At 42.9% G+C, this 19,831-nt stretch overlaps 1 protein-coding gene across 6 annotated transcripts; it reads right to left on the reverse strand.

Moving 5' to 3' along the window:
- Positions 1–79: 79 nt before the first annotated feature.
- lap3 (leucine aminopeptidase 3) lies at positions 80–19,779 on the reverse strand. 6 transcript variants are annotated; one of them, XR_016484006.1, is made up of 16 exons: positions 19,520–19,779; positions 17,488–17,603; positions 17,167–17,221; positions 14,637–14,742; positions 13,890–14,049; positions 13,635–13,799; positions 12,987–13,042; positions 9,800–9,902; positions 9,523–9,647; positions 8,348–8,436; positions 7,553–7,655; positions 7,051–7,130; positions 3,692–3,804; positions 3,431–3,533; positions 560–1,060; positions 80–487 (listed from the first exon to the last, which is right to left on the reverse strand). XR_016484006.1 is itself a non-coding variant. In XM_090188444.1 (16 exons), the coding sequence occupies exons 1-16, from the start codon at positions 19,610–19,612 to the stop codon at positions 977–979; spliced, it is 1,551 nt and encodes a 516-aa protein (XP_090044570.1). In that variant the 5' UTR covers positions 19,613–19,748; the 3' UTR covers positions 537–976. The 6 variants fall into 6 exon arrangements, 5 of the variants coding, with proteins under 5 accessions (XP_090044570.1, XP_090044569.1, XP_090044572.1 ...); XM_090188444.1 differs by lacking the exon at positions 80–487 and adding an exon at positions 14,166–14,209 and having other exon boundaries at positions 537–1,060; positions 13,890–14,005; positions 19,520–19,748; XM_090188443.1 differs by lacking the exon at positions 80–487 and having other exon boundaries at positions 537–1,060; positions 19,520–19,756.
- Between the last annotated feature and the right edge of the window lie 52 nt (positions 19,780–19,831).

Raw genomic sequence — 19,831 nt, forward strand, 5'->3', positions numbered from 1 at the left:
AGGAATTTAATAGGTTCTACTTAATGACTATATTAAAACAATTTGTCATTTACACTATAATACACATAAGACACATTGATCCCCCAAAATGGTTTTATTGGTGTTTTATTTAAATGACATGGCAATAATAATATTTGACAGTTTTTGTGCGCAGAAGTGCATACCAACTTCAGCATTAGTTTATCCCACAACTACTGGACAGAAGAGGTTGGTTAACTGACTGTCACTGAAGCCTCGTTTTTACCCTACTATGCAACGCAAGAACGCTACGCAGAAAAGGCCATCCTGCGTTCTTCCAGTTATAAATTGCAGGGCTGCGTAGTGTCGCTACGCAACAACACTTTGCGTTGTTACCGTTCCAAAACAAGATTAAAGTCGACTGTGGTATTTTGTAAGCAGTGAATGCAGAATAACATTACATATTTTGGATGCAGTTACACTGCACTCTGACTGCAAACTCTTTTTTGTAGGGAAGGATACGATATACCTTGTAGGGAAGGATACGATATACCTTGTAGGGAAGGATACGATATACCTTGTAGGGAAGGATACGATATACCTTGTCCATTTACATACATTCAGTTTCTCAATGAATGTAGGCTATAAACTAGGCTAGAGAGGGAATTAGTTACATGTGCTGGGGCACGGGGGTGGAAATGTCCTCTTCAACCCTCTCGATGCACAGCATATTACCAGATGACTCAGGATACATCCCAAATAGCATTATATATATATATATATATATATATATATATATATATATATATATATATATATATATATATACATATATGAGGGGACAAAAAGGGCCTATTCCCTATATAGTCCACTACTTTAGACCAGACTCCAATGGGTAGGGAATAAGGTGCTATTTGGGAAGCAGTCTAACTCTACACAGTACCAGTGTCTCTGTCTCTACAGAATAATCATTCTCCAGCCAGCTCAGTGTGTGTAGGAGTGGTGTGTGTGTGTGTCTTCAGGCTTGGTTGGCCAGTCCAGCAGCGAACTCTACCAGTGTTCGTGTCGGTCTCCCAGACATTCCTTTCTTCAGGTAGGGAACCTGGAGAGAGACAAACAGTGAGAGAGAATCTAAAAAGAGAAAAGTGTATTGTTAATGTCCAACAGGACAGCAGCCAGCGTCTCTCATCCAAACCCCTCAGCCGGACAGAACAGAAGGGGTTGTGGTCATCATGGTTCTAGAACACTAACAGAAGGGGTTGTGGTCGTCATGTTTCCTGAACACTAACAGAAGGGGTTGTGGTCGTCATGGTTCTAGAACACTAACAGAAGGGGTTGTGGTCGTCATGGTTCTAGAACACTAACAGAAGGGGTTGTGGTCGTCATGGTTCCTGAACACTAACAGAAGGGGTTGTGGTCGTCATGGTTCTAGAACACTAACAGAAGGGGTTGTGGTCGTCATGGTTCCTGAACACTAACAGAAGGGGTTGTGGTCGTCATGTTTCCTGAACACTAACAGAAGGGGTTGTGGTCGTCATGGTTCTAGAACACTAACAGAAGGGGTTGTGGTCGTCATGGTTCCTGAACACTAACAGAAGGGGTTGTGGTCGTCATGGTTCCTGAACACTAACAGAAGGGGTTGTGGTCGTCATGGTTCTAGAACACTAACAGAAGGGGTTGTGGTCGTCATGGTTCCTGAACACTAACAGAAGGGGTTGTGGTCGTCATGGTTCTAGAACACTAACAGAAGGGGTTGTGGTCGTCATGGTTCTAGAACACTAACAGAAGGGGTTGTGGTCGTCATGGTTCTAGAACACTAACAGAAGGGGTTGTGGTCATCATGGTTCCAGAACACTAACAGAAGGGGTTGTGGTCGTCATGGTTCCTGAACACTAACAGAAGGGGTTGTGGTCGTCATGGTTCCTGAACACTAACAGAAGGGGTTGTGGTCGTCATGGTTCTAGAACACTAACAGAAGGGGTTGTGGTCGTCATGTTTCCTGAACACTAACAGAAGGGGTTGTGGTCGTCATGGTTCTAGAACACTAACAGAAGGGGTTGTGGTCGTCATGGTTCTAGAACACTAACAGAAGGGGTTGTGGTCGTCATGGTTCTAGAACACTAACAGAAGGGGTTGTGGTCATCATGGTTCCAGAACACTAACAGAAGGGGTTGTGGTCATCATGTTTCCAGAACACTAACAGAAGGGGTTGTGGTAGTCATGGTTCTAGAACACTAACAGAAGGAGTTGTGATTGATGTATCATTCTGATCATGCGCGCCGTGACCAACAGAGCTAGTTTGTTAGCTAAGCTAGCCACTGTAGCTAGCCAGTAACTCCTCCAGTGTGTGTTGATGTTCGTTAGCTAAGCTAGCCACTGTAGCTAGCCAGTAACTCCTCCAGTGTGTGTTGATGTTCGTTAGCTAAGCTAGCCACTGTAGCTAGCCAGTAACTCCTCCTGTGTGTGTTGATGTTCGTTAGCTAAGCTAGCCACTGTAGCTAGCCAGTAACTCCTCCAGTGTGTGTTGATGTGTCATAGCTAGTTCGTTAGCTAAGCTAGCCACTGTAGCTAGCCAGTAACTCCTCCAGTGTGTGTTGATGTTCGTTAGCTAAGCTAGCCACTGTAGCTAGCCAGTAACTCCTCCAGTGTGTGTTGATGTTCATTAGCTAAGCTAGCCAGTAACTCCTCCAGTGTGTGTTGATGTTCGTTAGCTAAGCTAGCCACTGTAGCTAGCCAGTAACTCCTCCAGTGTGTGTTGATGTGTCATAGCTAGTTCGTTAGCTAAGCTAGCCACTGTAGCTAGCCAGTAACTCCTCCAGTGTGTGTTGATGTTCGTTAGCTAAGCTAGCCACTGTAGCTAGCCAGTAACTCCTCCAGTGTGTGTTGATGTTCGTTAGCTAAGCTAGCCACTGTAGCTAGCCAGTAACTCCTCCAGTGTGTGTTGATGTTCGTTAGCTAAGCTAGCCAGTAACTCCTCCAGTGTGTGTTGATGTTCGTTAGCTAAGCTAGCCACTGTAGCTAGCCAGTAACTCCTCCAGTATTTGTGAAGTCATTTCACAGGAAGCTGTAGAGGTCAATATGAAATGGCACTTCTGCAGCCAAATATCTTCTTCGTTCATTAGTTTTAGTTTTTAAGGATGAACTGACCTGGTATGACGCTGCATTGATCAGTTCTACAGTTTAAAGCCTTTATTTTAGCGTCCCCCCCCCCCCCCCAAAGTCAACCTTTAAACTGTAGTGTTTTATGTTGTACATGTTTTAAGCTTTGTGTGCTGCCATTTTGCCCAGGTCTCTTTTGCAAAAGATATTTCAACTCAGTGAGACGAACCCGGTAAAATCAATACAAAAATCAACTCAGTGAGACGAACCCGGTAAAATCAATACAAAAATCAACTCAGTGAGACGAACCCGGTAAAATCAATACAAAAATCAAAAACAGCTCTAAGATCAATGTTCCAGAAGACTACCGTACCTCGTCCTTATTGGTCATCACCCCGGCGATGTCCAGGTGCGCCCAATGAGGAGCCGTCACAAACTCCCTCAGAAACGCTGCCGCCGTGCAGGCTCCGCCAGAACTACACACGCACGCACGCACACACACACACACACACACACACACACACACACACACACACACACGTAAGATGGCATTAACACAGAAGTTGTTTAGGGTTGTTTCTAGATGTTACCTGTGTGTGTGTGTGTGTGTGTGTGTGTGTGTGTGTGTTCTTACCGGCTGTACTTGCCGACGTTGTTGAGGTCGGCCAGCTGGCAGTCAGTGACCTGTCTGGTGTAATGTTGAAACAACGGCATCCTCCACACCCGGTCTCCTGTTACCACACTGGCCTAACACAGAGAGACACCACAGTGTGTATGTAACCCTCCATACCCTGTCTCCTAACACAGAGAGACACCACAGTGTGTATGTAACCCTCCATACCCTGTCTCCTAACACAGAGACACACCACAGTGTGTATGTAACCCTCCATACCCTGTCTCCTAACACAGAGAGACACACCACAGTGTGTATGTAACCCTCCATACCCTGTCTCCTAACACAGAGAGACACACCACAGTGTGTATGTAACCCTCCATACCCTGTCTCCTAACACAGAGAGACACACCACAGTGTGTATGTAACCCTCCATACCCTGTCTCCTAACACAGAGAGACACCACAGTGTGTATGTAACCCTCCATACCCTGTCTCCTAACACAGAGAGACACCACAGTGTGTATGTAACCCTCCATACCCTGTCTCCTAACACAGAGAGACACCACAGTGTGTATATAACCCTCCATACCCTGTCTCCTAACACAGAGAGACACCACAGTGTGTATATAACCCTCCATACCCTGTCTCCTAACACAGAGAGACACCACAGTGTGTATATAACCCTCCATACCCTGTCTCCTAACACAGAGAGACACACCACAGTGTGTATATAACCCTCCATACCCTGTCTCCTAACACAGAGAGACACACCACAGTGTGTATGTAACCCTCCATACCCTGTCTCCTGTTACCACACTGGCCTAACACAGAGAGACACCACGGTGTTTATATATTACAGTGTTAGTGTGTTAGTGAGGTCACAATAGCAGAATTTTGACTTGTATACCAGGTTTAGTATCGCTAAACTCAATACCACAACGGCACAGGGACAAGGACAGATTCTGCCTGGTTTTCACTCTCAGAAATCACACTTTCAATAGAAAAACAACTACATTCAAATGTTCCAACTCCACAGCAAATGCTTAAACCACATCAGGAGACCACTAGAGGGAGAGAAAAATCAGAGGAAGTTTCTTTATATATATATTATGCAAAACACAGGACTACTGGACTGATGCAGATATGCAGAGGCTACTTTATAGTTAACTCTTAATTGAGATGGGGAAGAATGGTATCATCAGTAGCATTAGCATCATCAGTAGCATTAGCAGCATCAGTAGCATTAGCATCATCAGTAGCATTAGCATCATCAGTAGCATTAGCATCATCAGTAGCATTAGCATCATCAGTAGCATTAGCAGCATCAGTAGCATTAGCATCATCAGTAGCATTAGCATCATCAGTAGCATTAGCAGCATCAGTAGCATTAGCATCAGCAGCATTAGCATCATTGCTAACAGTTACAAAGTGTAGACATGCAGTGCCTTCAGAAAGTATTCACACCCCTTGACTTTCCCCACATTTTGTTGTGTTTTTCGAAATTTTAACAAATGAATTAAAACTGAAACGTCTTCAGTTAATCAGTATTCAACTCCTTTGTTATGACAAGCCTCAAGTTCAGGAGTGAAGATGTGCTTGGACACTGTGTATAATAGTGTTTAACATTAGTTTTTTAATGACTTCCTCATCTCTTTCCCCACACATACAATTATCTGTAAGGTCCCTCAGTCCAGCAGTGAATTTCAAACACAGATTCAACCACAAAGACCAGGGAGGTTTTCCACTGCCTTGCATCCTATCGGTAGATGGGTAAAAAAACAAACAGACATTGAATATCCCTTTGAGCCTGGTGAAGTTATTAATTACACTTTAGATGGTGTATCAATACACCCAGTCACTACAAAGATACAGGCGTCCTTCCTAACTTAGTTGCCGGAGAGGAAGGAAACCGCTCAGGGATTTCACCATGAGGCCAATGGTGACTTTAAAACAGTTACAGAGTTTAATGACTGTGATAGGAGAAAACTGAGGATGGATCAACAACATTGTCGTTACTCCACAATACTAACCTAAATGACACAGTGAACAGAAGGAAGCCTGTACAGAATAAAAATATTCCAAACCATGCTTCCTGTTTGCAACAAGACACTAAAGTAATAGTGCGTCAAATGTGGTAGAGCATTTAACTTTGTGTCCTGAATACAACGCGTTATGTTTGGGGCAAATCCAATACAACACATTACTGAGTAACACTTCAAGCATAGTGGTGGCTGCATCATGTTATGGGTATGGTTGTAATAGTTAAGTACTGGGGAGTTTTACAGGATAAAAAGAAACGGAATGGAGCTAAGAACAGGCAAAATCTTAGAGGAAAACCTGGTTCAGTCTGCTTTCCACCAGACACTGGGAGATGAATTCACCTTTCAGCAGTTACTTAAATCTATGGTCAGACCTGGAAATGGTTGTCTAGCAATGATCAACAACCAACGTGACAGAGCTTGAAGAATTGAGAAAAGAATGTTGCACAATCCAGGTGTGGAAAGCTCTTAGAGACTTACCTAGAAAGACTCACAGCTGTAATCGCTCTTAGAGACGTACCCAGAAAGACTCACAGCTGTAATCACTCTTAGAGCCTTACCCAGAAAGACTCTAATCTGTAATGACTCTTAGAGCCTTACCCAGAAAGACTCTAATCTGTAATGACTCTTAGAGCCTTTAAAAGAAAGACAAAGTGACTCGGGGGTGTGAATACTTTATGTAAATTAGATATTTCAGTATTTAATTTTCAATAAATGTAACAATTTCTAAAAACATGTTTTTACTTGGTTATTATGGGGGAGAAAGACATCGATCCATTTTGAATCCAGGCTGTAATAAGGCAAGGGGTTATGTCCACTTTCTGAAGGCACAGAAACCAGACAGACAGACACACAGGGGCATTTCCACATGTTCCTCGTCAGAGTTACAGGAAATATGGCACAGAAACCACAGACACACAGGGGCATTTCCACGTGTCCCTCGTCAGAGTTACAGGAAATATGGCACAGAAACCACAGACACACAGGGGCATTTCCACGTGTTCCTCGTCAGACAGTTACAGGAAATATGGCACAGAAACCACAGACACACAGGGGCATTTCCACATGTTCCTCGTCAGACAGTTACAGGAAATATGGCACAGAAACCACAGACACACAGGGGCATTTCCACATGTTCCTCGTCAGACAGTTACAGGAAATATGGATTTCAGATCTTTTCAGTTCATAATATTGTGCAAAATAATGTTTTTTTTTGGAACAAGTTCAATACATTTTAGTTGATTTCCAAACGTGAGACATTTTGATAGAAGAACCCAACGTACCCAATTATAATAGAGGATGGCTTTTCAGTGTGTGTGTGTGTGTCTGTGTGTGTTACCTTGTGAAGCTGTTCCCAGAGCCAGTCAGAGTTGGTGAAGACTCCTGTCGCTGCTGAACCCAGAGCAACATCCATCGCTCCTGAGAGACAGACAGAAAACACAAGTGACCAATAGACTAGCCGGTTAGTGAATAGCGACGGCCGTCTCACCAACACACACAGGGTACTAACCAGTGAGGGTACTAACCAGTGAGGGTAGCAGCGTTGACGATGGCCGTCTCACCAACACACACAGGGTACTAACCAGTGAGGGTACTAACCAGTGAGGGTAGCAGCGTTGACGATGGCCGTCTCACCAACACACACAGGGTACTAACCAGTGAGGGTACTAACCAGTGAGGGTAGCAGCGTTGACGATGGCCGTCTCACCAACACACACAGGGTACTAACCAGTGAGGGTACTAACCAGTGAGGGTACTAACCAGTGAGGGTACTAACCAGGGAGGGTACTAACCAGGGAGGGTACTAACCAGGGAGGGTACTAACCAGGGAGGGTACTAACCAGTGAGGGTAGCAGCGTTGACGATGGCTCTGGGGTTGAAGCTGTGAGCGTAACAGAGAGCATCTGCTAGGATCAACCGTCCCTCTGCGTCCGTGTTGTCCACCTACACACACACACACAAAATACTTAATTTGATGTAAACAAAGACCTGCGTGGTTTAGTAGCCACGGTAACAAAGACCTGTATGGTTTAGTAGCCACAGTAACAATGACCTGCATGGTTTAGTAGCCACGGTAACAAAAACCTGTATGGTTTAGTAGCCATGGTAACAAAGACCTGAAATGGTTTAGTAGCCACGGTAACACACACACACACACACACACACACACACACACACACACCTGCATGGCTTAGTAGCCACGGTAACAAATACCTGTAGGGTTTAGTAGCTACGGTAACAAAGACCAGTATGGTTTAGTAGCCACGGTAACAAAGACAAGCATGGTTTAGTAGCCACGGTAACAAATACCTGTATGGTTTAGTAGCCACGGTAACACACACACCTGTATGGTTTAATAGCGATGGTAACAAATACCTGCAGGTTTAGTAGCCACGGTAACAAAGACCTGTATGGTTTAGTTGCCACGGTAACAAAGACCTGTATGGTTTTAGTAGCCATGGTAACACACACACACACCTGTATGGTTTAGTAGCGATGGTAACAAATACCTGCAGGTTTAGTAGCCACGGTAACAAATACCTGCAGGTTTAGTAGCCACAGTAACAAAGGCCTGTATGGTTTAGTTGCCACGGTAACAAAGACCTGTATGGTTTAGTAGCCACGGTAACAAATACCTGTATGGTTTTGCCGTTCTTGGCGGTGACGACATCTCCAGGCTTGTTGGCTTTCCCACTGGGCATGTTCTCACAGAGAGGTGCAAGACCTGGGGGTTAATAACACACATTACTACTTCCTGTGTATAAACCTCTAGGAGACAAGCTGCAGACCAAACTAGAACCTTCTAGCAGACAAGCTGCAGACCAAACTAGAAACCTCTAGGAGACAAGCTGCAGACCAAACTACAAACCCCTAGCAGACAAGCTGCAGACCAAACTAGAACCTTCTAGGAGACAAGCTGCAGACCAAACTAGAACCTTCTAGGAGACAAGCTGCAGACCAAACTATAAACCTCTAGGAGACAAGCTGCAGGTCAAACTAGAAACATCTAGGAGACAAGCTGCAGACCAAACTAGAAACCTCTAGGAGACAAGCTGCAGACCAAACTAGAACCTTCTAGCAGACAAGCTGCAGACCAAACTAGAACCTTCTAGCAGACAAGCTGCAGACCAAACTAGAAACCTCTAGGAGACAAGCTGCAGACCAAACTAGAAACCTCTAGGAGACAAGCTGCAGACCAAACTAGAAACCTCTAGGAGACAAGCTGCAGACCAAACTAGAAACCTCTAGGAGACAAGCTGCAGACCAAACTAGAACCTTCTAGGAGACAAGCTGCAGACCAAACTATAAACCTCTAGGAGACAAGCTGCAGACTAACTCCAACCCCGTTCCTGGAGAGATACCCTCCTGTAGGTTTTAACTCCAACCCTGTTCCTGGAGAGATACCCTCCTGAAGGTTTTAACTCCAACCCTGTTCCTGGAGAGATACCCTCCTGTAGGTTTTAACTCCAACCCCGTTCCTGGAGAGATACCCTCCTGAAGGTTTTAACTCCAACCCTTTTACTGGAGAGATACCCTCCTGTAGGTTTTAACTCCAACCCTGTTCCTGGAGAGATACCCTCCTGAAGGTTTTAACTCCAACCCTGTTCCTGGAGAGATACCCTCCTGTAGGTTTTAACTCCAACCCTGTTCCTGGAGAGATACCCTCCTGAAGGTTTTAACTCCAACCCTGTTCCTGGAGAGATACCCTCCTGGAGTTAAAACCTACAGGACAGTAGTTCTCCAGGAACAGGGTCGGGGATCCCTGCTCTAGATACTGATTGGCTAGCGCGTCACGTCGCCGCAAGCTCACCTATGATGTTGATTGGCAGGTTGAGGGCTGCTGCCGTGACGATGGCGGAACACACCGTGGCGGCTCCTCCCATATCAGCCCTCATCGCGTCCATACCTGACGGAGGCTTTAGACTGATCCCACCACTAGACAGAGAGAGTAAGTAACAGTTAACAGTTGTATCAATTAATTGAGACTAGGAATCTTTAAAAAAACGGCAGCTGATATTTTAACCACTAGTGTGTCCAACACAGTGAATAGAGCACCCTGATTGGACAGCAGTGATGTGTGCGCGTACCTGTCAAAGGTGATGCCCTTGCCCACCAGCAGTAGAGGACACTGTGCGTTGTCAGGACAACCGTTGTAGTGTAGCTCCAGGAAGACAGGCGGTTCCTCTGAGCCTAAAACAACAAAACAAATCAAACGTTTCTTTGTCCCAGGAGACAGCAGGGTATAAACGGTACAGTGAGAGTTCTCCTCTCAACAGTAACAATAATCAAACGTTTCTTTGTCCCAGGAGACAGCAGGGTATAAACGGTACAGTGAGAGTTCTCCTCTCAACAGTAACAATATCAACAACAAAACATGTTGAGTAAAACAACAACTCTGTTTTCCCTTTTAAATATAATGTCGCTGGAGGCCCTGAACCAACTGTATATAATATAATGTATCTGGAGGCTGAACCAACTGTATATAATATAATGTATCTGGAGGCTGAACCAACTGTATATAATATAATGTATCTGGAGGCTGAACCAACTGTATATAATATAATGTATCTGGAGGCTGAACCAACTGTATATAATATAATGTATCTGGAGGCTGAACCAACTGTATATAATATAATGTATCTGGAGGCTGAACCAACTGTATATAATATAATGTCGCTGGAGGCTGAACCAACTGTATATAATATAATGTATCTGGAGGCTGAACCAACTGTATATAATATAATGTATCTGGAGGCTGAACCAACTGTATATAATATAATGTATCTGGAGGCTGAACCAACTGTATATAATATAATGTATCTGGAGGCCCTGAACCAACTGTATATAATATAATGTATCTGGAGGCTGAACCAACTGTATATAATATAATGTATCTGGAGGCTGAACCAACTGTATATAATATAATGTATCTGGAGGCTGAACCAACTGTATATAATATAATGTCGCTGGAGGCTGAACCAACTGTATATAATATAATGTATCTGGAGGCTGAACCAACTGTATATAATATAATGTCGCTGGAGGCTGAACCAACTGTATATAATATAATGTATCTGGAGGCTGAACCAACTGTATATAATATAATATATCTGGAGGCTGAACCAACTGTATATAATATAATGTCGCTGGAGGCTGAACCAACTGTATATAATATAATGTATCTGGAGGCTGAACCAACTGTATATAATATAATGTATCTGGAGGCTGAACCAACTGTATATAATATAATGTATCTGGAGGCTGAACCAACTGTATATAATATAATGTATCTGGAGGCTGAACCAACTGTATATAATATAATGTATATGGAGGCTGAACCAACTGTATATAATATAATGTATCTGGAGGCCCTGAACCAACTGTATATAATATAATGTATCTGGAGGCCCTGAACCAACTGTATATAATATAATGTATCTGGAGGCTGAACCAACTGTATATAATATAATGTATCTGGAGGCCCTGAACCAACTGTATATAATATAATGTATCTGGAGGCCGAACCAACTGTATATAATATAATGTATCTGGAGGCTGAACCAACTGTATATAATATAATGTATCTGGAGGCTGAACCAACTGTATATAATATAATGTATCTGGAGGCCCTGAACCAACTGTATATAATATAATGTATCTGGAGGCCCTGAACCAACTGTATATAATATAATGTATCTGGAGGCCCTGAACCAACTGTATATAATATAATGTATCTGGAGGCTGAACCAACTGTATATAATATAATGTATCTGGAGGCTGAACCAACTGTATATAATATAATGTATCTGGAGGCTGAACCAACTGTATATAATATAATGTATCTGGAGGCTGAACCAACTGTATATAATATAATGTATCTGGAGGCTGAACCAACTGTATATAATATAATGTATCTGGAGGCTGAACCAACTGTATATAATATAATGTATCTGGAGGCTGAACCAACTGTATATAATATAATGTATCTGGAGGCTGAACCAACTGTATATAATATAATGTATCTGGAGGCCCTGAACCAACTGTATATAATATAATGTATCTGGAGGCTGAACCAACTGTATATAATATAATGTATCTGGAGGCTGAACCAACTGTATATAATATAATGTATCTGGAGGCTGAACCAACTGTATATAATATAATGTATCTGGAGGCTGAACCAACTGTATATAATATAATGTATCTGGAGGCTGAACCAACTGTATATAATATAATGTATCTGGAGGCTGAACCAACTGTATATAATATAATGTATCTGGAGGCTGAACCAACTGTATATAATATAATGTATCTGGAGGCTGAACCAACTGTATATAATATAATGTATCTGGAGGCTGAACCAACTGTATATAATATAATGTATCTGGAGGCCCTGAACCAACTGTATATAATATAATGTATCTGGAGGCTGAACCAACTGTATATAATATAATGTATCTGGAGGCTGAACCAACTGTATATAATATAATGTATCTGGAGGCCCTGAACCAACTGTATATAATATAATGTATCTGGAGGCTGAACCAACTGTATATAATATAATGTATCTGGAGGCTGAACCAACTGTATATAATATAATGTATCTGGAGGCTGAACCAACTGTATATAATATAATGTATCTGGAGGCCCTGAACCAACTGTATATAATATAATGTATCTGGAGGCCCTGAACCAACTGTATATAATATAATGTATCTGGAGGCTGAACCAACTGTATATAATATAATGTATCTGGAGGCTGAACCAACTGTATATAATATAATGTATCTGGAGGCTGAACCAACTGTATATAATATAATGTATCTGGAGGCTGAACCAACTGTATATAATATAATGTATCTGGAGGCTGAACCAACTGTATATAATATAATGTCGCTGGAGGCTGAACCAACTGTATATAATATAATGTATCTGGAGGCCCTGAACCAACTGTATATAATATAATGTATCTGGAGGCTGAACCAACTGTATATAATATAATGTCACTGGAGGCTGCCGTTTTACTGGCCCTGAACCAACTGTATATAACCTCCCATCTATCACCTTTAGAAACACTGAGGAACCCTCCCATCTATCACCTTTAGAAACACTGAGGAACCCTCCCATCTATCACCTTTAGAAACACTGAGGAACCCTCCCATCTATCACCTTTAGAAACACTGAGGAACCCTCCCATCTATCACCTTTAGAAACACTGAGGAACCCTCCCATCTATCACCTTTAGAAACACTGAGGAACCCTCCCATCTATCACCTTTAGAAACACTGAGGAACGCTCCCATCTGCTGCTCCTCTATCCACTCTTGAGACCTGCACACACACACACACACACACACACACACACTTGTTAATGACATCCATAATTAAACTTTTGTCAAAATAAATGTTACATCCTGACTCCTCCCCCTCCCATCCCCCCAGTCCCTCCTCCCCACTCCCTCGTCCCCCCAGTCCCTCCTCATCCCTCCAGTCCCTCCTCCTCCTCATCACTCGTCCCCCCAGTCCTCCCCCCAGTCCCTCATCCCCCAGTCCCTCCTCCTCATCCCCCCAGTCCCTCCTCTTCCTCCTCATCCCTCCAGTCCCTCCTCCTCCTCATCCCTCGTCCCCCCAGTCCCTCCTCCCCCCAGTCCCTCCTCCCCCCAGTCCCTCATCCCCCCAGTCCCTCATCCCCCCAGTCCCTCCACCCAGTCCCTCCTCCAGTCCCTCCTCCTCATCCCTCGTCCCCTCAGTCCCTCCTCCAGTCCCTCATCCCCCCAGTCCCTCCTCCAGTCCCTCATCCCCCCAGTCCCTCCTCCAGTCCCTCATCCCTCCAGTCCCTCCTCATCCCTCCCCTCCCTCCCACCCCCCCAGTCCCTCCCCTTCCTCCAGTACCCCCCCCCCCCCCCCCAGTACCCCTCTGTACCTCTTATGGACGGTGACGTGGTCGGCGTAGGGAGCCAGTCTGTTTGTGATGGTGTCAGCGAAGACTGACGGAGTGACATGATTGGCTGGAGCTTCCATCAGGTAACGGGCCAGGTTCTGCCCCTCTCCGTACAACACGCCTTTCTCCCAGCCAGACACACATCCACTGGACACACACACAGGTTACAGAGTCAGTGGATGTCCGTGTGCCAGTGTGTGCCAGTGTGTGTGTGTGTGTGTGTGTGTATGTGTGTACCTGCCATGCAGCTGTGTGGTGACTCTGGTCTTCTTCTTGGTTTTCAGGTCATCGTAAGTAAACAGCCCAAGAACAGCTCCCTCTGCTGCTGACTGGCTGTCATTACACCCATCCACCTCTATATGGGTCAACACATGGTTCTGGAGAACCCTACAGCCTCCTGACAGACAGACTGGCTGTTATTAAACCCATCCACCTCTATATGGGTCAACACATGGTTCTGGAGAACCCTGCAGCCTCCTGACAGACAGACTGGCTGTTATTAAACCCATCCACCTCTATATGGGTCAACACATGGTTCTGGAGAACCCTGCAGCCTCCTGACAGACAGACTGGCTGTTATTAAACCCATCCACCTCTATATGGGTCAACACATGGTTCTGGAGAACCCTACAGCCTCCTGACTGACAGACTGGCTGTCATTAAACCCATATCTCTGTCCATCAATGATTCCCAATCAAATCTTCTGATCAATTTCAACATTAAAATATCTGTGTTGCCCTAAGAGTTGTGCAGAGTTGGTAGAATCATATTCGATATGAGTCACAGGTTTATTGGTACTGAGAGGTGCTTCTCCACTAAGTATAAACTCTGGGCTGTGAAGACAGACACAATCAGACATCTTGGTTTATTACCTCTTAGAAAACATACTCAATATTTGAGTTATAAAACGTGGAGTAGGTTGTGTATTGATCACTAAGAACGGTACCATCACACACACACAGCCATGTAAAAGGAGAGACTCACCTGCTATAGCAGCCCTGATGTTCTCCTTACAGGTGTCCCAGTACTCTGTTCCACACACACCCAGAGAGTTCCTCCCTAGACCGACTACTGCTATGCATGGGAAGTCCTGTATGTATGCATGCACACACACACACACACACACACACACACACGGTAATTATTAAGCATGTATCGTCTTGCTCTCATCTATAATATCTGCTTCATCCTGGATGCTCAGTGAGAAGACGAGTTTAATTTCTGTTGTTACAGCGTCACTACAGTTAATATATATATTACCTCATGAAGACCGTAGAATATTCTGGTAATATATATTACCTCATGAAGACCGTAGAATATTCTGGTAATATATATTACCTCATGAAGACCGTAGAATATTCTGGTAATATATATTACCTCATGAAGACCGTAGAATATTCTGGTAATATATATTACCTCATGAAGACCGTAGAATATTCTGGTAATATATATTACCTCATGAAGACCGTAGAATATTCTGGTAATATATATTACCTCATGAAGACCGTAGAATATTCTGGTAATATATATTACCTCATGAAGACCGTAGAATATTCTGGTAATATATATTACCTCATGAAGACCGTAGAATATTCTGGTAATATAGTTAATATATATATTACCTCATGAAGACCGCAGAATATTCTGGTAATATATATTACCTCATGAAGACCGTAGAATATTCTGGTAATATATATTACCTCATGAAGACTGTAGAATATTCTGGTAATATATATTACCTCATGAAGACCGTAGAATATTCTGGTAATATATATTACCTCATGAAGACTGTAGAATATTCTGGTAATATATATTACCTCATGAAGACCGTAGAATATTCTGGTAATATATATTACCTCATGAAGACCGTAGAATATTCTGGTAATATATATTACCTCATGAAGACCGTAGAATATTCTGGTAATATAGTTAATATATATATTACCTCATGAAGACCGCAGAATATTCTGGTAATATATATTACCTCATGAAGACCGTAGAATATTCTGGTAATATATATTACCTCATGAAGACTGTAGAATATTCTGGTAATATATATTACCTCATGAAGACCGTAGAATATTCTGGTAATATATATTACCTCATGAAGACTGTAGAATATTCTGGTAATATATATTACCTCATGAAGACCGTAGAATACTCTGGTAATATATATTACCTCATGAAGACCGCAGAATATTCTGGTAATATATATTACCTCATGAAGACCGTAGAATATTCTGGTAATATATATTACCTCATGAAGACCGTAGAATATTCTGGTAATATATATTACCTCATGAAGACCGTAGAATATTCTGGTAATATATATTACCTCATGAAGACCGTAGAATATTCTGGTAATATAGTTAATATATATATTACCTCATGAAGACCGCAGAATATTCTGGTAATATATATTACCTCATGAAGACCGTAGAATATTCTGGTAATATATATTACCTCATGAAGACTGTAGAATATTCTGGTAATATATATTACCTCATGAAGACCGTAGAATATTCTGGTAATATATATTACCTCATGAAGACCGTAGAATATTCTGGTAATATATATTACCTCATGAAGACCGTAGAATACTCTGGTAATATATATTACCTCATGAAGACCGCAGAATATTCTGGTAATATATATTACCTCATGAAGACCGTAGAATATTCTGGTAATATATATTACCTCATGAAGACCGTAGAATATTCTGGTAATATATATTACCTCATGAAGACCGTAGAATATTCTGGTAATATATATTACCTCATGAAGACCGTAGAATATTCTGGTAATATATATTACCTCATGAAGACCGTAGAATATTCTGGTAATATATATTACCTCATGAAGACCGTAGAATACTCTGGTAATATATATTACCTCATGAAGACCGTAGAATATTCTGGTAATATATATTACCTCATGAAGACCGTAGAATATTCTGGTAATATATATTACCTCATGAAGACCGTAGAATATTCTGGTAATATATATTACCTCATGAAGACCGTAGAATATTCTGGTAATATATATTACCTCATGAAGACTAGAATATTCTGGTAATTTATATTACCTCATGAAGACCGTAGAATATTCTGGTAATATATATTACCTCATGAAGACCGTAGAATATTCTGGTAATATATATTACCTCATGAAGACCGTAGAATATTCTGGTAATATATATTACCTCATGAAGACCGTAGAATATTCTGGTAATATATATTACCTCATGAAGACCGTAGAATATTCTGGTAATATATATTACCTCATGAAGACCGTAGAATATTCTGGTAATATATATTACCTCATGAAGACCGTAGAATATTCTGGTAATATATATTACCTCATGAAGACCGTAGAATATTCTGGTAATATATATTACCTCATGAAGACTGTAGAATATTCTGGTAATATATATTACCTCATGAAGACCGTAGAATATTCTGGTAATATATATTACCTCATGAAGACCGTAGAATATTCTGGTAATATATATTACCTCATGAAGACCGTAGAATATTCTGCTCTTCCCTTTCTTCAGACCTGGTCCTGATCTGAGGAGTTACCAAGGAGAAGGTTTTTACACCAGTCAACACACAAACACACTCTTACAGATTAGTGTGAAGGTGTGTGTGTGAAGTGTGTGTGTGTGAAGGTGTGTGTGTGAAGGTGTGTGTGAGTGTGAAGGTGTGTGTGTGAAGGTGTGAGTGTGAAGGTGTGAGTGTGAAGGTGTGTGTGTGAAGGTGTGTGTGTGAAGTGTGTGAAGTGTGTGTGTGTGAAGGTGTGAAGGTGTGTGTGTGTGTGTGTGTGTGTGACTCACATCTTTAGCAGCTCAGTCAGTTTACCAGACAGAACTCTGTCGACACCAGCTGCTGATTCAGTTAGATGGAGAGAGTCGTCCTCCTTCTCACTCTCGTAAACACCGAGTACCAGACCCTGTGTGGACACACATAGTCAACACAACCAGTCAACACACTAGCTAGCTACTAGCACAGCAGCAGCAACAACAACAGACAGTAGAGGGCTGTGGCTAGCTGTACATGACAGTCACAGGACTATTGATAGGAGTTGTGAGAGAGGCAGGTTGAGGTTCCCAGAGTTAGAGTGGTGCAGGAGTTGTCATATGCTGAGGCAGTGAAGACAGGAGAAGATGGGCCAAGGGGGATGAATCCTGAGAGGACTGGTGTAGTAGATCTGTACCAGAACAGAGGGAGGGATCCTGAGAGGAGGGGTGTAGTAGATCTGACCCAGAACAGAGGGAGGGATCCTGAGAGGAGGGGTGTAGTAGACCTGTACCAGAACAGAGGGAGGGATCCCGAGAGGAGGGGTGTAGTAGATCTGACCCAGAACAGAGGGAGGGATCCTGAGAGGAGGGGTGTAGTAGACCTGTACCAGAACAGAGGGAGGGATCCTGAGAGGAGGGGTGTAGTAGATCTGACCCAGAACAGAGGGAGGGATCCTGAGAGGACTGGTGTGACTAGTAGATCTGTACCAGAACAGAGGGAGGGATCCTGAGAGGAGGGGTGTGGCTAGTAGATCTGTACCAGAACAGAGGGAGGGATCATGAGAGGACTGGTGTGACTAGTAGATCTGTACCAGAACAGAGGGAGGGATCCTGAGAGGAGGGGTGTAGTAGATCTGTACCAGAACAGAGGGAGGGATCCTGAGAGGACTGGTGTAGTAGATCTGTACCAGAACAGAGGGAGGGATCCTGAGAGGAGGGGTGTAGTAGATCTGTACCAGAACAGAGGGAGGGATCCTGAGAGGACTGGTGTAGTAGATCTGTACCAGAACAGAGGGAGGGATCCTGAGAGGAGGGGTGTAGTAGATCTGTACCAGAACAGAGGGAGGGATCCTGAGAGGAGGGGTGTGACTAGTAGATCTGTACCAGAACAGAGATATAAACCAATAAGTGATATATGTTTCAGTAAAGTTGGATCTTCAGCATTTATAACAACGATTATCAACTGTACTGCAGGGATGGAACATAAGTCTCAGGAAATAGAGGTTGTGTTGGCAGCTGCAGAGAGGTGTTTGGGTGTGAGAGACGTCAGACGAGTTACAGGGTGGGTTGAGTGGTGGTGTCCCATCCTCTCAGACTGTTGGCCTGAAGTAGGACTAAATAGATTTAAATAGTAGAGTAGGGCATTTATTATTATTATTTGAGAGTGTAGTGTTAAATAGTAGGGTATTTCTTTTTCTTTTTTTAAATGACTTTGAGGAAAGATAATTAAGAACAGTATAAGCGAGTTATACTCCAGTCTAGTAGGTGGCGGTAATGCAACAGCTACTGGATGTCAAGCCTCATCGAAGAAGACCTATCATTTTCATTTCAGGTACAATGACAACCTAGTGTTTATATCCCGGGACATAAATGGTCATTCTTTTTGACCTGTCCCCAAATGAATATAGTCGGTTCAGAGTTGGTGTTGATATTTCAAGCTGCGTGTCCTGGTCGCGTCGGGTGTGGATGGACCAACCAGCGAGCGGTCCGGTCAGCACGGAACGTCCGCAGCGGATTTACGCCCCGCTGTTCTGAGTTACATTGATAATTATCACCGCCGGTCGACTCCGTCTAACCGCTGCTTTCTGGAAACAAGCGCTGTAAACATGGAGATATGGCGGTGTGGAAACTAGAACCCGAAAAAAAAAGTTGTATTTCAATCTAACCTTTTGTGTTTTTTAGAAAACTATCGCTGATATTTAAGTTGAAGTCTTTATGCGTTAATGTTCAAACCGAGCGTCCGGAATCTTAACCAAACCGCCTCCGTCCAATGACTTTAACTCTGTGTAATGGAACTGGTTCAAGGGACTAGGTAATTATCTTGTTATCTAGACTTTATTAAACTTACTTTTCTGGCGTTCCAGTTGTTTTGTGCCACAGAAAAGTAGCGACAGCGGTGTCTCATCGTGGCCCGCAACACCGCTCCACTTAACAACCGCATCGTATCTGGGTTTTATTATATCCGTCTCTCGGGGGGAATGAGATTGATCAGAGAGTACAACTGTAGATGGATAAACACGTTGGGAAGGTTTGTCTTCCGACCTTCACCTGTCGCATAAACTGTTACGTCATAAATAACCGACTCCAGCTGTCTTGTTTTTCTTCTTTGAATTTTTCAGTTTTAAAAGAAAATGAACTCTGTCGCCACCTATCGACGGGT

The sequence above is a fragment of the Oncorhynchus mykiss genome, chromosome 10 (assembly GCF_057628025.1).
Source record: "Oncorhynchus mykiss isolate SJ-2025 chromosome 10, ASM5762802v1, whole genome shotgun sequence".
In the NCBI taxonomy this organism is placed as follows: Eukaryota; Metazoa; Chordata; class Actinopteri; order Salmoniformes; family Salmonidae; genus Oncorhynchus; species Oncorhynchus mykiss.

Bases quoted from the DNA above. Each gene is read 5' to 3' on its own strand.
- lap3 (XM_090188443.1), bottom strand. From the start codon at position 19,612: ATGCGGTTGTTAAGTGGAGCGGTGTTGCGGGCCACGATGAGACACCGC. The intron at 7,656-8,347 runs GTATTTGTTACC...GTGTGTGTGTAG, and splicing joins AGAACGGCAAAACCATACAG to GTGGACAACACGGACGCAGA. The intron at 7,131-7,552 runs GTTAGTACCCTC...TCTGTCTCTCAG, and splicing joins CAACGCTGCTACCCTCACTG to GAGCGATGGATGTTGCTCTG.